At 43.1% G+C, this 14,444-nt stretch overlaps 1 protein-coding gene across 4 annotated transcripts in view; it reads right to left on the bottom strand.

The window, feature by feature from the left end:
• Katnal1 (katanin catalytic subunit A1 like 1) overlaps window positions 1-14,444 on the bottom strand; it is a 59,640-nt gene that overhangs the window by 5,958 nt on the left and 39,238 nt on the right. For all 4 annotated transcript variants that reach the window (XM_026785048.1, XM_026785034.1, XM_026785042.1 and 1 more), the window contains exon 9: window positions 12,639-12,773. In XM_026785048.1, the coding sequence (XP_026640849.1) occupies window positions 12,639-12,773 (135 nt within the window). The remainder of the gene's footprint in view (window positions 1-12,638; window positions 12,774-14,444) is intronic.

Here is a 14,444-nt window from a genome sequence, read left to right on the forward strand (position 1 = left end):
CCCAGTGCTCCGGACAGTTCTCTAGCTCTCCAGATAGTCTCCCAGTGCTCCGAACAGTTCCCTAGCTCTCCAGATAGTCTCCCAGCGCTCCAAATCTGCCGCACAATGCAGAGGTATTCTCCTCTCTATGCCACCACTGAGAACAGCAGGTACTTCATTCCCATTACAGATCCAAGGCCTGCTATGTGAACTGAAGACCTGAGCTCTCGATGATAGACAAACACTGTATTCAAACGCCAGAACTGCTTCTGAGTAAAGCGTGGTGCGGAGGCGAGGGGGGGGGGGAGCAGCTCAGCAGTCTAGAGCACTGGCTGCTCTTGCAGAAGAATTGAGTTCAGTTCCCAGCACCCACAGGGGGCTCACACCATCTGTAACTATCTCCAGTTCCAGGGGATCTGATACCATATTCTGGGTTCCATAGAAAATGCCTGCATGTGGTATAATACATGCTGACAAAATACTATACACATAAAGTTCATTTTACAATTGAAAACAGTTTGGCCTACTTTATCAAATACAACTGAACGAAGTAACTCCTATAAGTGGCTCAGCTCACATGTTAGGATGACAGATTTATGGAACCCTCGTCAGTGGCTCCTAGGACTTAGCGGTGAGCACAAACGGCTCATTAGTGAAGTTGCTACTTAGAAAGTTAGTTCAGTGCCACTTGCTGCCACCACGGTTTCCTCCCAGTGCTGGTGCTGATGGGGCTGCCTACTGAGCTACTTGGCATGTTACTGCAGCACTTGGTGGCGGACCTGCTTGAACAGGCGCTATGACAGACCATAACAGGTTTGCCTCGATCTCTGTTCCCTAAGACACAAAAGAAATTTAATTTTCCTCAACTGCTATTTTAATCCACTGGTTGCTAGCAGCACAGCTCTAGCTTCTTTCTCCCCTCCACAGACACTTGTGAATTGCGAGCTGGATGCCGGTAACATCATACCCACACACTCATGAGCAGCATCTCCTGAGAACAAAGACAGATCCATATTCTTCACTAACTCGGAAAGACAGCAGCAGGACCTAAGCAATAGCTAAAGTACAACTCAAGGTGACTGTCCCTGTCTGCCTGGCCTCCTGGCTGCTAACCGTAGCATCCTGCACTCACCCCATCTCCTCCGCGTCTCCCATTCAAGTCAGACCCTACAAGTCTGTTTTGTTAGTTTTATCTTTCATGACACAATTCTTTCCCCAATCACAACATCAAAGCATGCCCACAAACGTTTGAAGAGGTCTGTTTGCAGAATCTCGTGGCAGATTCTACAACGCGAATGTACACGGGAAGAACCAAGCACCACCGAGATGTTCTAGAGGAACAGCAAGGTGGGAGAATGGCCGCTAACAGTTTATAAGACGGCCTGCAAAGCCACAGTTTCTGCCAGTGGGATGCTGTGGAGACAAACACATCAATGGACAGAAACAGGAGTGAGGGGACATCAGACTCCGGGTATAACAGGTGGGTCAGGCAATATGGAAATGTAAGTCTATCCTCGGGGAAAATGAGATCCAGTTTTCCCCCATACTATGTACAAAAATCAGGGCCAATACAAGTAAAATAAATGTAAAATTATAAGCATTTTAGAACAGAACTAGGAAAAGAGTTCACGATCTTAGGGAGAATTCTCAAGGTAGATATTTTTTAAAGAGGAGTACTCGGGCTGGAGAGATGGTTCAGCAGATAAATTGCTTGCTGTTAAATCTTCAGGACCTGAGCTTGGATCCCTAGCACACATCAAAATCTGGAAGTGAACACATGGAATCCTTAATTCCTGGACTGGAAAGGAAGCAGAACTGGGAGGCAGAACCGGGGTCCTAAAGGAGGGGAAAGAACCGGGGTCCTGAAGGAGGGGACAGAACCAGGGTCCTGAAGGAGGGGGCAGAACCAGGTGCATTGTCCAGCAAAGTCTACTCAGTCAATGAGCTCAGGTTTGTAGGAGACAGGAGTGAGAGATGAGGACCCCAACACTGATCTGGTGTACAGCACTCCTGCACACGGGTCCACATGCATGCCCACACGTGACACACACCACACACAACGAAGGTGTGGAGGAAAAGATAATGCTGGAATAATTAGTCCTAATTATCACAAGAACCATGTCCCCAAATATTCTTACGCTGAAGTCCTTTGGAATGTGACTGCACTTGGTGACAGAGGTTTTTAAAAAGACACAATGAGGTCACATGAGTCTGCCCTAACCCAGTATCACCAATGTTCCCATTAAAAGGTTAGGACACACACGTATTTAGGAGAAAGGCCATGTGTTAACACCAGGGGAAGATGGCATCTACCAGGCAAAGAGAGGGGCCTCAGAGTGAAAGATGCCTTCACAGCCTTGATCCTAAGGAATCAGAGCCCTTTCTCCTCACTTGCTCAGGTGACAGCAGCCTTGCTGGAGAGCCCCTGTGCTCTGTGCTCCTGAGGACAGTGGCTTCAGCTCCTCTCCCAGAGACTAAACAGCCACCTTCGAAGGAAACAGTTTTCCCTTGGCTCCACAGATGGCCCATGGCTAGGATAGGATGAGAAGGCCTGGCATCCTGTGTCTGTCCTCCTGGCTGGCTTCCCCTCTGGGCAGATTCCACTCACCCTGCACAGAAGCAGGTTGATTTCTAGAAAAATATTTTGTCTGGAACTATAATTCAGGGTTAATCTGACTGAGGCGCCTAGTCTCTCATCCCTTCAAGGTAAAGGCACACTGACCATCAATGGGAGTAGGAAGGTGGCACCTGTGCTCTGGATGGCCTCTGCCTGTGCCCAGGAGGAGCACGGACGTTCCTCTCTCCTTTGTCACTCTTTCCTGCATCCAGAACCATCTCTCTGTTGCACAGAAGCTGGCTGAAGGCAGTTTCCTCTTCCCCATCCTCCCATTGCTGATGACACTCTTCTGTATGCCCAGCACTGACGTATCGGAGAGATTGCCACGTGCCCCACACCCGGGTCCATTACACCTGCAGCCTGAACTTTGTGACTTACACAGCTATGAGCCAGCACATTTCTGTTGTTAGATGCAACTAGGTTTTGATGCTTGCAGTAGCACCTCTAAAAATTCAAGCACAGTAGAGCACCAGGAAGGAACTGTAACTATATCTGTATGTGGTAACACAGAGTCTCTAAAAACACACTGAGAAAAAGCAGCAAGGCAAAGAGACACCATTTTGTGAATGAATTTATATAAAATTTCGAAAGAAATAAAGCTGTTTGGAAATACATTAAGTGATAAAATTACAAGGAAAAACAATAAATGACTTCTATAAAAGGAAGGACAGCAGTTAGCAGTCAGTCAGGAAGAGAGTGTGCTAACGAGGACTCTGTGGAGCTGCTGCATTCTGAGGACATCCTGTCTCTTTCCTAGAAGTAGGGACAAGAGTAACTGACTTGCCAGCTATTGACTAAACCGAGAATGCTAATAAACAAGCCTGCCCCAGTTGTTCATGCGCACAACACAGAAGAGTAGTTACAGTGGGAAGACAACGGGCAGGCATTGTTTGAAGTTTTCCAGAAAAAAAAAAAAGAAGCGCACAACTTGGAAATCTTCCCCTGAAGATAGAGTGTTTGGAGATGAAAATGAGCCTGCAGCCTTTGGGACAGACGTGTTCGAGTCACGGGCACAGAGCTGCGACATGGTGCGACAGTGCGGGATGGCTGAGTCACTTCAGCTACTGCTGTAGCTAAGACCGTTTCACTGCTCAGCTAGTAATTAAGAACCACTGTATGAAAAAGCAATGTTTGTGAGCCATGGGACTGTCAAAGCGGCAGAACGGAGAGGAACATCCAGCAAAGGTGCCACGAGGCAGAGCCTAAAGCTGAGATTCTACCAATTAATTATCTTACATAGCCTGGAGGCCAAGCTACAAGAGTGATCAAGTCATACGCTATAAAATACAGCTTCAAAATTCATAAGCAAGGCTTCCCTTTCTAGGCACAGAGAAGTAACTGATACCAGACCAGCCCTCCTATGGCAAACAACTATAAACTTAGATAAAATCATGAGGCCAAGTATTTTCATGCATGGGCATTTGCTGGCATGTAAGGCTATGCACCCTGCGTATGCAATGCCTGCATAGCCGGAAGATGGCGCTGGAGCCCCTGGGACTCAAGTTACAAATGGTTGCGAGCTGCCATGTTGGTGCTGGGTGCTCTCAATGCTCTTAACCTCTGGCCATCATCCAGACCCAAGAATTTTAAGATAGGTTTTTCTGAGTTTTACCCTTTAGAGGAAAGCAATACCCAGACTGCCTAGAATATAAAGCATATGATATAAATCAATAGACATATTAATAAACAGAAAATGCAAATAAATCAAGAAAAACCAGAAAATAGAAACAGGTGGTCTAAAAGCTAGCATGGGTTAATTAAATGAGAAGTAGCAGTCTGTTTCTGAGAAAACATTAAAGTTCAGAGGCTTAAAGTAATGTTTTAGTCCCACAGTTTCTGAGAATCAAAATCTGGAAGCAGCTTATCTAGAGAGTTCTGGCTTGGGGTCTCGCTGGCTAATTCATTTGTTCAACTTGGCTGGAACACGGTGCCCAAATTTTATGTCCAACTATACCCTGAAGCTCAGTATTTAAACTGGTGGACTTTGAGGACGGCAGACCAGCTGCCCCACGATGTGGCTGAGCCTCCCCCAGGAAAAGGGAGCCTGGAAGCCGGCAGCTATCTGACTTAACTGCCTGTGACATCAGCTCCTTCTGGGTCTCTACCGTGGTAGCTAACCCTGCACACCATGACTTGCCAGCCTCCGTGGTTACAGGAGCCATACCCTGAAATTATTCCATCCATCAGTATCTCTCTCTCTCTTCCTGTCTCTTCTTCTTTCTCCTTTCGTGCCTCCAGCACACACACAGACAGATGTACTCTAAAGGTTCTTTCTCTCTGTCCAGCCCTAATAGAAGATGACCTGGTTTCTTTCTGCTGCTGTGATAACATATTCTGGCCGAAGTGACTTATCAGGATGACGGGTTTATTTGGCTCACATCCATCACTGAGGAAAGTCAAAGCAGGAACCTGCAGGCAGGACTGCTGGCCACTCCATGTACCTCTAACCTGTGACTCCACCTCTAACCTGTGAACTCACTCACAGCCAAGGAAGTAGAGCAGTAGATGAAGGATGCTGCTTGCTGGCTCACAGGCTCCTGATTAGCTAGCTTTCCTATATAGTTCAGGCCCAAGTGAATAGGATGATGCTACGCACAGTAGACTGCCCCCTCCACATCAACTAATAAGACAATTCTCCATGGACATGCTCACAGGCCAATCTGATGTAGGTATCCATTAAGGCTCCCTTGTCAAATGCAAATCAAAATAACTCTGAGATTCTATCTTACACCTGTCAGAATGGCCAAGATCAAAAACACTGATGACAGCTTATGCTGGAGAGGATGTGAGGTAAAGAGAACACTCCTTCATTGCTGGTGGTAATACAAACTGGTACAGCCACTTTGGAAATCAGTATGGCGATTTCTCAGAAAATTAGGAAACAACCTACCTCAAGGCCCAGGAATACCACTTTTGGGTATATACCCAAAGGATGCTCATCATATCACAAGGGCATGTGCTCAACTATGTTCATAACAGCATTATTTTTTATAGCCATAACCTGAAAACAATATAAATGCTCCTCAACTGAAGAATGGATATAGAAAATGAGGTACATTTACACAATGGAGTACTGCACAGCAGAAAAAAACAATGACATCTTGAAATCTGTGGGCAAATGGATGGATCCAGAAAAAAATCATATTGAGTGAGGTAACCCAGACCCAGAAAGACAAATATAACATGTATTCACTCACAAGTGGCTTTTAGACATAAAGCAAAGAAAACAAGCCTACAATTCATAACCCCAGAGAACCTATGTTGTAGGAGGTGCTTGTTTGTTCGTGGCTGCTCAGCCCTGAAATAATCACACAGAAACTATATTATTTGCAATACTGTTTGGCCAATAGCTTAAGTGTTATTTTTGGCTAACTCATATCGTAAATTAACCCATCTCCATTAATCTGTGTATCACTATGAGGCTGTGGCTTAGTGGGTAAAGTTCCAGCATATGTCTCCAACAGGGCTACATGGCTTCTCTCTGACTCTGCCTTCTTTCTCCCAGCATTCAGTTTAGTTTTCCCTATCAGGCCAATCCAGTTTCTTTACTCATTAACCAATAAAAGCAACACATATACAAAAGTAAGGTTTTAACTTTAACACAGAAAAATTACATATAACAAAACAGGTATCAAGCAAGAATTATAGTTACAATATTTACATTTACGTTATCTTTTATCATAACTAAGGAGAACTATAATTATAACTATCTATTCTTCAACTTCATCAAAGACTACAGAAGGATATAATATTACCTAAGTAAACAGGAAGTGCATTGTAAACAAATTCCAAAACTCTACAGTTGACAGAAACATCTCACTGCCTGGACAGTCACCCAAAGTTCTTCTGTATCATTGGAGCATCCATCTTCAGCCTACAGGCCCATAGTATCCAGCAGACCTTTTCATGAAGCAGGAAATTTCAAAGACAGTTCTGCCTATAATGATAGTTTGTCAGTCATTTTCTTCTGTGTCCTGCAGAATATCTGGCAGACTCTTTCATGAAGCAGGAACCCTGAAAGACTGTTTCACCTTCTTTAGGTAACTTCAGCAGTCATTTCTCTGTGGGTCCTGCATATCCAGTTTATTCAGCATAATATCAAGCAGTCCAAGCAAGAGCAGTTTCTTGCCCAAATGGCTAACAAACTTCATGAGGAGCCTTTTCAATGTCCATCTTCCTCTTGAAGTAGCTTGGTGCTGCCAGGAGCAGATGTGTCTCATGTCATGAAAAGTTCTAAGTTCTTAAACATTTTAAATGCCATATTCTGTAGTCTTTGAAAGGTTTGAAGAATGCCTATCCATCTGAAATACATCTATGTACATCTAGAAAATCTAATTAACATGACTATGAGCTTGACTATTATAGATGACTCTTTATTAACCTATATTTCTTAATTATACATTACATTTTTTAAATGAGCTGTATAACCCCAATATCTTAATCAAGAGCAGGAATATATATATATATATATATATATATATATATATATATATATGTGTGTATATATTTATATATAAAACAAAATTGACCTTAAATTTGTATCAATAAACCAAGATCCATACCAATGCAAATTTCTATAGCATATCCCCCTTTAAATGTAAACAAACATTTATAAACAATCTTTTAGGGAATTTGAACATAGTTTTCTCCAAATTGCTTCCTGCTTTCTGTTGGGCAAAGTAATTTTTAGGGGGTGTTCACGGCAATCTTTTGAGGGATCTTGGTCCATCAAACCACATTAGTCTAGAATTAATTCACAGGTTCTCATCTTCTGTGGAAACAAAAGCAGAACCTCTTTTCCAAAGCAACATATCCTTAGATGCAAATTTTGAAGACAAGATACCTTTAAAGTATATATGTTGGTTACTTAGCTCCTTCACAGTCAAAAAAATTCAAAGAAAACACAATAATATACATAATCCAAGCTAATCTATGGCTGTCTGTACTCTCTTTGAAGACTTTACCTTTTTTAAAACTATTTACTTCTTTTTATAATTCTCTATGCACTTTTTCTTTTCTCTCCCAAGTCTATGTACATTTATCCAACAATTTAGAGGTCTTTTTTAAAATCTGAATCTGTCTTTATTGTGTATGTATCTGTAATTATCTTCTGTCCAGGAGCTCTTCTTAAAGTGCTAAGCACTTCTTAAAAACCTAAGCTGCAGCACTGCTAGAGCAAATATGGTCCTGCCTGCTTGCTCCACCCAGTCCAACATGGAGGAAGTCCATTCACTGCCTCTGAGACTGCCAGATGGAAGCCTCCTCACCACCTCAACTCTGATAACCAGTTGGCCCAAGTTGCCACTAAGTAACTTGCAGCATGCTGCCCGGAAACCCCATTTAAATGTTCCACCTCCTGAAGGAGCCAGTTTGTGCTGGCAGCATAGCCCAGAAAACTGCCGTTTCAAAACCACATGGCTTTTTTTCTGCTACCACTGAATCAGAAAAACCTCTCTTAAAGGAGCTGCAGCATGCCACCAGCAAACAGCAAGAAGCTGTTTTAAACTCTGAGCTTTTTTGTGTCTAGAATTCCTTTTCAAACTCTCTCAGGTTTTATGTGGATTTAGCAAGCACATGATGGAGCACCAATAAAAGCAACACATATATACAGAAGGACTTCCTACATCAAACATAGACAACAAAGAGAACCCTAAGAGAGACATAGATGGATCTAATCTACATGGGAAGTAGAAAAAGACAAGATCTCCTGAGTAAATTGGGAACGTGGGGATAATAGGAGAATGGGGAGGAAGGAGGGGTAAAAAAAAATATATAGATCAATAAAAACAATAATAAATAAAGACTCCCTTCTCAGGCACCTCTAGGCTGTGTCAAGTTGACAAGTGAAGCTAACTAGGCAGAAAGTATCTCATGAGATTGTACTCCAGGGCTACACCAGTCATTCTAGAAGCAACTCATTGAAACTATTTGAAAACTGGAAATGACAGATTTGCAAAACAGACCTAAAATGAAAACTCACAGGACAGATATAAAGCAGAAAAGAGATGGCAGAGGCAGGGGTCAGTGAGCAAAGACAGATGATGCCTATCAGGAAAAAGGGATAGATGGAGTGAATAGCACCCCAGTGATGGTTACAGTAGGACCAAGATGTCCAACACGCATGCAGAATAAAAAAGGGGGAACCCCACGTGAAAGCCAAAGTGCACCATCTAAAAAACAACAGGGAAGTCAGTGACTAGCCAGATACTATAGCTAAACATATGTCACCATGTCACTTTTCAGCATTGATGCAGGAGAAACTGGTGAAGTCGTAAGTCACTAACAATGCGACACCAGTTTGGAATTATGATTAATAGGGTGATATTTATTTAAAGGGGAAAAAACTTACAGACAACAGCCCTCTGCGCAACCAGGAAGGGAGTCTAGTCGTCGTTGGAGCAGGAAGTGAAGAGAGAGAGGAAAGGGAAGTGGCCGCTTTTTTAAAGGGAGAGAGACCATGCCCCAATGGGCTGGTATCTCAGCGGCTATAGGCTGGAGGAGCGGAAGGACCTCCCGCAACAAACTGGAGCATCTGCCACACAAACAACCATCAGTGCTCATAGCAGCCTCATTCACAATGGCCTTAAACTAGAAACAGTCTAATAACAACCAATGGGGAGTGGAGAAACAGTCTGTGACATGTTCACACAATCAAATAAACAAACAAACAGCAAATCAGCTCAGGTGTGGGGGGCAGACTGGCAAGGCACTCCAGAAGCCTCTTCAGGAGGAAAATGTATGTTTGCTTCGTGGTGTGTGGTCTCACAGTGCTATACAGCTGCCAGAGCTCAGACTCTTACATGGACAAAGTTTATTGTGTACAAGTTATTCCTCAGCAAAACTGATTTTAAAAACAAAGAATTAACCATAGAGGACATACCTCAACACACAAAAGGACAATGATATTAATGACAGATGACATCACATAAAAAAGAGGCTCAGAGTGGCAGCAGCAGCACAGGGAGTAGGAGGCCCCTGATGCTGTTCCTCCTGATGGTGGGAAGACAATGGTGTAACCTCACCATGGCTCAGAAGTCCCCTAGCAAGTCACAGAAGCAGGTATGCTCATCCTGTGAACTTCGTGGAAATGGGTAAGAAAAGCTGCCTGGCTCTGTAGTCACTTCTTTGCCAAGTTGACACAGCTCCTAGAGACCGGCAGGAAAAGGCCAACTAGTAGCTTCCCCTTGGGAGGGAATGAGAAGAGGGAGGCGTGTGCCCAACATTCCAGCTTCTATAGCACTGCCAAGGGACTTGACTCTGCTGGCTCAGACTCCAAGCACAGAGGACCAATCAGCACACCTTGGCCTGAGGGCTGCCAGGAACAGATCTCAGCAGCAGCTCCTGCACCAGAACCTATAACACCTTGAATAAAAGCTTGCCCACCCCTCAGGGCTGGAGAAAGTGTCCAGCGATTCCCCTGGGAGGAAAGAGGAAAGTGGAACAAGTGTCTGTGTCTAATACTCTGGCACTCAGGAAAACTGCCTGGGGCACTAATGTCCAGCTCACTAGACTGTGGTGCAGATAAAGTTTATCCTTTGAGTTTAACTTTCTCCTTTTCTGAAAGGAGAGACAGAGGACCGAGTTGAGGCCTTTCTTCCTTTTTAAGTGCAAATGTTAGCAGCTGTGAATATCTAACACTCAATGACTTCCATGGTTTGCACTGATCAGAAATATGCAATTGATGTGGGAGTGTCACATATCAATCTGTTGATTTCATTGGTTAAGCAATAAAGAAACTGCTTGGCCCTCATAGGTTAAAACATAGGTGGGAGGAGTAAACAGAACAGAATGCTGGGAGAAAGAAGCTGAGTCAGTGAGTCACCATGATTCTCCCACTCCAGGCAGATGCAGGTTAAGATCATTCCTGGTAAGCCAGCTCGTGGGCTACACAGATTATAAGAAATGGGCTAGTCCAGGTGTGAGAGTTAGCCGAGAAAAAGCTAGATATAATGGGCCAAGCGGTGTTTAAAAGAATACAGTTTCTGTGTAATTATTTCGGGGCATAAGCTAGAGCTAGCCATGCGGGTGGCCAGGTGCCAGGGACGCAGCCCTGCCGCTCGTACTGCAACATGCAATGAAGAAAATTTAGGGAGACTCCACTTCACCTAGTTGAGGTCCTCTAGAGTTACACGCTTCATCTTCCTTTATTGTCTGTAGGAGCTGTAGTGGTCACTCCTTCATTCCTAATATTGGTAATTTATCTCCTGTTCTTGGTTATATTAATTTAAAAAAACAAATATTTCCTTATTAATATTCTATTTCATATTTCACTTATTTCCTAATTTATTTCCCCTACATACTGAGACTAATTTCTGTTTCAAAGGCTAAAATAGTATCTACTCAAGTCTTTTTAATGTACACAATTGCAGACCTTAACCTATGTTTGCTTCATATCACAATATTTAGTGTGACATATTTCTCTACCAAGATAAAAATATTTTTAATTTTTCCAATTTTCTTTGGCCCTTCTGTTGTTCAGAGTTAACTTGTTTAGTAGCAAAATATTGGAGATGGTCTAGATACCGCATTGTTGGTTCCTAACTCAATTCCATTACTATCAAGAATATATTCTGAAAGATGCCAGGTTTTAACATTTTTATTGAATGAAGAAAATTCCTTTCAGCAAATGGTGCTAGAACTGAATATACATATGGGAAAAATAAAAGCCCACCCCACTACCATGCATACAATTAATTCAAGGAAAATCACAGAGCTAAATAGAGTTCCTAAAAGTAAACAGAAGAAAAAGCCTTACAGCCTAGGGGTAAGCAGATATTTCCTAAGATACAGGAACTCCTACCAAGAAAAAACAAAACAAAAATCCTGGGGGAAAGCTCTTTACAATTTAAAATACTCTATCAAGAAAGAACATTAAGGAAATTGAAAACTAAACTACAAACTGGAAGGAAAAATTATAAAAATGTAAGTAAAGAGAGTTTATATACAGCATTAATAAGACATTAAATATTACAAAATGAGGGACATACTACATAAGTTCATAAAAAGGTGCTCAAGATAGAAGTCATCAGTGGAAAGCAGATTAACCATAATGAGATGTCATTTCACTCCAACCAGAGCAAGTAAGATGGAAACACTGACAACAGCAACTATAGGCAAGGCTGCTGCGTTGGTCTTCCCATTTATTGATGGTGATGGTGACAATATAACATGTACAACCACTCAGGAAGACAGTGAGTATTTCTTATAAAGTTAAGTACAGGTGCCTTGTTAGAAGTGGGCAGAGTATCAGACTCATAAAGTTAAACACATACCTTCCCTATCTATCCTATTCATACTAGCTAAAGACATAACAACATCAACTATAAAAATATTTATAAGGCATATAGCTTTACTTATAATAGCCCCAAACTAGAAGCAACTCCCGTCCCCATCAGCAGGGGCATCAATGCACAGTCACCTCATCGCATGGAGAAAGACATTCTGCAGGGCGAGCGTCACCAGACACTGACTCTATGCTGTCACTGTGCTGTTTACACAAAGCTTAGCAGGAGAGAAAACTGGTCTGTGGTGATGATGGAGAACCAGGCAAATCGCTTACGCAGTAGAGATTTCAATGAACTGCTGAGGCACCCAGAAGCCTTCTGAGGTGGCAGAAAGTTCCCACATCCTGTGTAGGATACTACACTGATCCTCACACTTCAGAGAACTCATCCAGTCAAAACATACTCAACATACACACCTCTCACTACGTATACATTCATCTCAAAGGAAAAAGATGAAAACAACTTAAGAGAATCTCAACACTCATGAGAAAATCATAATTTTTAAAACAGGGATTATGAAATGCAGTTTTAGAGTAAGAACCCAAGCACCACCAAACTTAGCACAGATACTGCTCTGGGCTAAAGGTTTCTCTGAAATGCAAAGGACTTCGCAAGGCCTCTGCCTCCATCACTCAGTTTGGCCTCCTAATGCCACCGAGCCCTTCAAACAAAGCGACAGTGAGACAGAGATAAATAAATAGGAAAGGGTTAACAGGAAATGACAGAGTTCAGGGTTCAGTAAAGGAAGGACATCTTACCTGTCGGGAGGGGGATGTAGATCCTCTTCTCTAGTCTCCTTCGCAAAGCTTCATCGATGTCCCACGGGAAGTTAGTGGCCGCCAGAACCATCACCATTTTGGACGGATCATCATTTTCTAAAGCTCCTCCAACTCCTGGGCACAAGGAGCAGGGAACAGGTTGTCAGTGCTGTGACGGACACTTCGATCCTTTCCCTCAGTCAGCCTCTCTAAGTGTCAGCCACAGCTCTTGATGGACCTCACTCAAGCAACTTCACTATCTCTGCAACCTTGATGGAGTGGTAAACCCAGACAGCAACACAGAACAAAACAGAGGAGCTAGAAATTTGACAACCTAGGGCAGGGATCTTCCCATCTTTATGTAAGGACAGAGTGCACATTGCTTCTGAAATTCAGACTGCAGTCCACTAAGTCTGTTGATGTTCCCACTGTAAACTGCCTCTGCTGTTTTCTTCCTCTTAGTTTTGGGTCTAACTTAGTTGGCTTTCTGAGGAAGTGAGGCCAGCTGGCACACTGTAGTGTTTTGCTTCTTCACAATGAAAATGATAGGATTATAAAGATTAAAAACTGTATCTGGGCATGATGGTGTACACTTTTAATCCTAGAACGTGGTGGGCAGGGGCAGGTGAATCACTGTGAGTTCAAGGCTAGCCTGATCTATGTAATGAGCTCAAGAACAGCAGGAATTACAAAATAAAGAGAACCTGTCTCAAAAAAGCAAAACAATGACAACAAAACCTTTGAGAGTGTGTAACTGGCTCTGGGCAATACACCGTGAAATATCATTGATGCATGAGCTCACAAACAGGATTGGCTATCAAAGGAGCATAATTTGAGCAACCCAGTTCAACATGCATAATAAATAAATCATTACTAAATGCCTTTTTAAATCATTCTTAGGAGGAATAAAGCTGTCCAACTAACAAGCAGTCATGATACTGTTCAATGAACTCCTGCTGGCTGAATGTGTATTTAGTGATGCCCTGGCCCCAATTTTAAACACTTAATGTTGTGTGCTGTGCTTTCCTCCCAAGTAAAACATGTTCCTTCCTTTCATATATAAGTGAGAGATGAAATGGTGCACTGACTGAGGGACAGGTCTCCTAGCACACAGGGCCATTATTGGTCTCTCAGTGCCTAGCATTGTGCACCATGTGATGTTAAGGACCCATCCTAAGTGTAGTGCTTTGAATGAAAATGGCCCCCATAAGCTCCTATGTTTGAATGCTTGGGCCTCAGTTAGTGGAATTTTTTTGGGAAGGATTAGGAGGTATGTCCTTGCTAGAGAAGATGTGTCACTGGGGGTGGGCTTTGAGGTTTCCAAAGCCCACCTCAGGCAGTCTCAGCCACTCCCTGGTGTAGGAGTTCCTTCTGTGTGTTGTTTTCATTGGTTAATGAATAAAGAAACTGCTTTGGCCTAGTTGATAGGGAGGAACATAGGTAGGCGGAGAAAAGAGAACTGAATGCTGGGAGGAAGAAAAGCAGAGTCAGAGAAGCCATGGATCCTCCTCTGCCTCAGGCGGACACCAGTAAGAATCTTGCTGGTAAGCCACAGCCACGTGGCGATACACAGATTAATGGAGACAGGTTAAACTAATCTGTAAGAGTTAGCCAATAAGAAGTTAGAGCTAATGGCCAAGCAGTGTTTTAATTAACACAGTTTTTGTGTGGTTATTTGGGGTGTAAGCTAGCTGGGCAGCCGGGACAAACAAGCTGACGTCCCCCTACAAGCTGACTTCCCCCTACAATAACTCTCTCTCTCTCTCTCTCTCTCTCTCTCTCTCTCTCTCTCTCTCTCTCTCTCTC

This window comes from Microtus ochrogaster, chromosome 2 (genome assembly GCF_000317375.1).
Source record: "Microtus ochrogaster isolate Prairie Vole_2 chromosome 2, MicOch1.0, whole genome shotgun sequence".
NCBI classification, from domain to species: Eukaryota; Metazoa; Chordata; class Mammalia; order Rodentia; family Cricetidae; genus Microtus; species Microtus ochrogaster.